Source organism: Herpailurus yagouaroundi, unplaced genomic scaffold (genome assembly GCF_014898765.1).
Source record: "Herpailurus yagouaroundi ecotype Mexico unplaced genomic scaffold, PumYag 203, whole genome shotgun sequence".
Lineage (NCBI taxonomy): Eukaryota > Metazoa > Chordata > Mammalia > Carnivora > Felidae > Herpailurus > Herpailurus yagouaroundi.
The window spans coordinates 9106342-9111224 of record NW_024412434.1 but is presented as its reverse complement, the minus strand read 5'-3'; the positions used below and the strand labels follow the sequence as shown (position 1 = coordinate 9111224).

Sequence of the window (4883 nt, the reverse complement as noted above, 5' to 3'; positions counted from 1 at the left end):
GGATCTGCTAGTCTTTAAGTGAATTGTTTGAAGCTTTCTCATTTAGAAGCATATTATTATAAAATTGCTTGTCAGAATTACCCTAAATAGAAATGTCAATGAGTTTCTTTTTGGAAGATTACATCTTTAACCTAAAAGGTCAAGTACTACTACTACTCATCCTGGCAGCTTGGTACATTTTTTCTCTTGATTGTGATCTTTGGTATTATTACTAGAGTGGGCCTTGAGACAAACTATCCTTTATGCTTTTTCTACTTTACATAAAGGCATACAGGTGAAATACAGAAAGACTCACACAGGGCTGAAGGGGAGTATAATTCCCAAAGTGGCTAAAAAGAGCACCATGGTGGGAGGGAGGTGTGTGGAAGACTGAAGACAGAAAGGGCAGATTCTGCCTCCAGTGCCTTGGTAACTGTTATAAGCTAATTCCCTCTGTAGCTGTTTTAGTTCTTTCTGATCACACCTCTGCCATCTACTATCTCCCCTAAAGATTGTTGGTCTCAGTGATTCCTCGGTGTCAAATGCTCAGTTTCTTTGAGATAATAAGTGAAATGTACAAGAGTGGTGAAAGCAAACGCTTGAAAATGTCTTTGAGGGATGGTTTATTTTTATATCTGTAAACAGGTTTACTAAATATAAGTATGTATATATACTGGCATCCTGAAGGATCTTGTCAGTACAGCCATTCCAGAAGACAGCAAGTATTATTCGTTAAGCCATGTACATCACTGATAGCCACTTCTCTCCCTTCCCTCATTTGAATTGTTAGGGATCCCCCTGGAAACATAAGTATTTCTTTAGAACAATTTTAAAAGTATAGTTTTAGATAGTGGGTGTGCTCTGTCACATGTTCAGTGTTAAAACACTGTTCAATGGCAAATGCTATTTACTATTATGGAAACTTAAAAAGATGTAAGTCATTTAGGAATGATTTAGGGAAAGAGAAAATGTATTTGTGTTTTCTAATCTTCACAGGACTAATGAGAGACTATCAGAGATCAATACAAAACTTCTGGTAGAGAGACAGCAGCACCAAACTTTACTCGGCACTCTTACTCTGAGGTCAGGCCTGGAACCACCTTATTGTGGACATTTTGAAAATAATTTAGTGCTTAATAGAAATCTTACTCCAAGAGGAAACTTAGTGATTCCTACCTCAAACCCACGGCCGTCATATGACTACAGGGAGACTTCCTTGTGGAAGGTTAGTTATATTATCTGTTTTACTTTGGGTTTCAGATATCTGATATAATTGTTGCTTTTAATTTGGTGAAATTCTGAGTTGTTTAAGTAACTAATACATACGAAGTAAAAATCATAATTATATGTGCTAAGAAAGAACTGAGGTAAATTTTATAATTTTTTGTTTTTTAGTCCCCGGATCTCTCATTTTCAAGGGATACTTATTTTTATTTTATTTTATTGAGAGAGTGAGTGAGTGCATTCAGGGGAGGGGCAAAAGGAGAGGGAGAAAGAGAATCCCAAGCAGGTTTCATGCTCAGCACAGAGCCCAATGTCGGGCTCAGTCTCAAAAACCATGAGATCATGACCTGAGTCAAAATCAAGATTTGGGCGCTTAAAACAACTGAGCCACCCAGGTGCGCCACGAGAGACACCTAGTATTAACTGTATTCAATAAATATAACTAAACTGACCCATTTTAAATTTCTTGAAAAGCTTTCATTTAAATTTGATTTTAGAAAGTAAATGTTATTGCCTGCTAACCACAGGTACACTTAGATGCTTGGACTTACTTTCAGTTGGCAGTGGTTCATAAACATTTGAAAGTTTTGCTATAATCCAGTTTTTGCACCCCTGTACATAAGTGAATGATCGGTCTCCAAACACTTAATGACATAATGAATGTTTACTATTTAAAAGAATCCATGGGGGTGCCTGGGTGGCCCAGTCAGTTCAGCATCCAACTCTTGATCTCAGCTCAGGATTTGATCTCAGGGTCATGAGTTCAAGTCCTGCATTGGGCTCTACGCTGGGCATGGAGGCTACTTAAAAAAAAAAAAAAAAAAAGAATCCATGGTAAGTCCTTATTATGAATTAAATCAACTTGCAACACTAAAAAGGTTAATTTCTCTTTTGAGTTACAATATTGGTATTTTCTTACACGAGAATACATCCTTAATTGCTTTCTTACTTATGACACTCTTTTTTCTTTTTCCTTTTTTTTTTTTTTTTGACTTATAGCACCTTGTTTCAATTTTTATAAAATGTCTTGCTGAGCAATTGTAAAGCATTTTCTAAATAGCTAAATCAAGCAAATATTTGAATCAAGCCATTATTTGAATACTAACAGTTAAATTTTTTTTTTCAACGTTTATTTATTTTTGGGACAGAGAGAGACAGAGCATGAACGGGCGAGGGGCAGAGAGAGAGGGAGACACAGAATCGGAAACAGGCTCCAGGCTCTGAGCCATCAGCCCAGAGCCCGACGTGGGGCTCGAACTCACGGACCGTGAGATCGTGACCTGGCTGAAGTCGGACGCTTAACCGACTTGAGCCACCCAGGCGCCCCTTTTTTTTTTTTTTTTAATTTTTTTTTTTGAATACTAACAGTTCATGAGAAAATCCTTTTAATTAAAAATTCTTCAAAATTTTTCTTTGAATTAAAATTTGCTGATATATAGTTTTTCTGTGTATACTTTTCTCACCCTCTTATTTTTTTGATAAGTGGAAAGGTATAAATAAAATCACACATGTGTTCTTACTCATGGACTTCAAAGCTATTTTCACCATTGAAACGCAGATTTTACCTAGAAATAAACATAAAGGTCACAGAGGTAAGTATTTAGGAAAAGAGCTTTTGGGGGAAAGATGCAACATTACCTTGGTAGTTCCTTAAGTCATGTCATATAAAAAACGTGGTTTATATTTTACATAGTATTTATTAATGGTGATATAAAATTGTTTGAATAAAGCCTTCCCCCATCGTCTGGTATTGAGTTATTTTGTAAGTCTGGTATAGTAATGTTGTCCCATTCATTTTATAAGGCCTGAATATAATGCTATTGTCAAAAAAGTGTTATGGTTCCTCAAAAACTTAAAAATAGATATTCATTAATTCCACTACTGCGTATTTACCCAAAGAAAATGAAAACACTAATTTGAACAGTTGTGTGCATCCCTATGTTTATTGAAACATTGTTTACAATAACCAAAATATGGAAGCAACCTAAGTGTCCATTGATGAATGGATAAAGAAGATGTGTAATATGTATACAATGAAATATACCTCAGCTATCAAAAAGAATGAGATCTTGCCATTTGTGACAACATTGATAGACCTAGAGGGTATTATGCTAGGTGAAATAAATCGGAGAAAGACAAATAAATACCATCTGATTTCACTTACATGTGGAATATAAAGAAACAAGTCAACAAACAGAATCATAAATACAGAGGACACACTGGTGGTTGCTAGAGGGGAGGTAGGTAGAGAGGTATGGATAAAATAGGTGAAGAGGAGTAAGAGGTACAAATTCAGTTATAAATAAGTCACAGGAATGAAGAATACAGCATATGGAATATCATCAATAATATTGTATTAATGTATGGTGACAGAGGGTAACTACACGTACGGTAGTGAGCATAGCATAGTGTATACAATCGTCCAATCTGAATTTGTATATTGAAACTAGTATAACATTGTATGTCAGCTATACTTCAATTTAAAAAAGGTATTAGGGAAAACAGTCTCTGAAAATATTGGGAAACATGTCAGCCAAAATATTTGTCCTCACACCTAAATTTGTAAAGACATTGGAATCCTTATCACCACAGTGTTGATTTCAGTACACTATTTTGGAGCCCGTTTGGGGCATTCAGGGAGAGGCTACTTTTATAAGAAAGATCTAAATAAGAACATTCTAGATAGGAACAGTTGTAATATACAGTTGACCCTTGACCAACATGGTTTCAAACTGTGCAGGTCTACTTTACTTACACATGGATTATTTTTGGATACTGTATAGTACTGTAAGTGTATTTCCTCTTCCTTCTGTTTTTCTCAATGTCATTTTTTTGCCCTGGCTTATTCTACTGTACAAAACATGTATTAATCGACTGTTTATGTTACCGGTAAGGCTTCCGGTCAACAGTAGGCTATTAGTAATTAAGTTTTGGGGGGATGAAAAATTATATGCAGGTTTTTGACTGCACCCCAACCCCTGTGTTATTCAAGGGTCACCTGTAGTTTGAAATATTCATACACATTTGATAAGTAAGTAGATAACCATAACTTTAATAAGTCAAGTGTTTCAAAATTTGGTGCTAAAGTTACAATTGAAAATTGTATATTGTTTTCCTTATCTCTAATTGAGAAAGTTATAAATCAGAAGCTAAGTTTGAAAACTGTTGTAACCCTATATTTTTCCTTTCTTCAAATAGATTTTCTGAAATCTTTGTGTGCATATGAAAAGAAATAAGTGTTTTAGTCATAATACTGATAGCAAAATATTATTTTAACTCAATTTTTTGCCAGTAGAATTTCCACATGACAGTATGACAGTCCCACTTTCTTCATTTTATATGTATTTAAGAGTCAGTCCTGAAAAATTAATAGCAAAAAGCATTCCTTCAAATTTTGTTTTTCTAAAAGTAAAAAAATGGAAAGCCCATTTTAAGGAACAATACATTAAGGTAAAAAACTGCTTAAACTTTCATAAATGGCAGTTTTTCTAATAATTTCCAAGTAATAATTCAGTATACAATATGATTCTTGTTTAAACTTTTTTGTACCAGTAAGATCAAACATCACCTTTCAGAGATGATACACATTCAATAGACCAATGTTAATTGTGCTTTTTATCAGATTCACTTAAGTAGCATTATATATATATATATATATATATATATATATATATATATAT

The 4883-nt window shown here is 34.2% G+C and overlaps 1 protein-coding gene across 15 annotated transcripts in view; it reads left to right on the top strand.

Annotated features, from left to right (window-relative positions):
• The window catches only part of ANKRD26 (ankyrin repeat domain containing 26), a 108742-nt gene that overhangs the window by 101457 nt on the left and 2402 nt on the right, over positions 1 to 4883 (top strand). For 14 of the 15 annotated variants that reach the window (XM_040451123.1, XM_040451124.1, XM_040451131.1 and 11 more), the window contains one exon: positions 976 to 1204. The exons of the other annotated variant lie outside the window; for it this stretch is intronic. In XM_040451123.1, coding sequence (XP_040307057.1) covers positions 976 to 1204 — 229 coding nt within the window. The remainder of the gene's footprint in view (positions 1 to 975; positions 1205 to 4883) is intronic. 15 annotated transcript variants of the gene reach the window in all.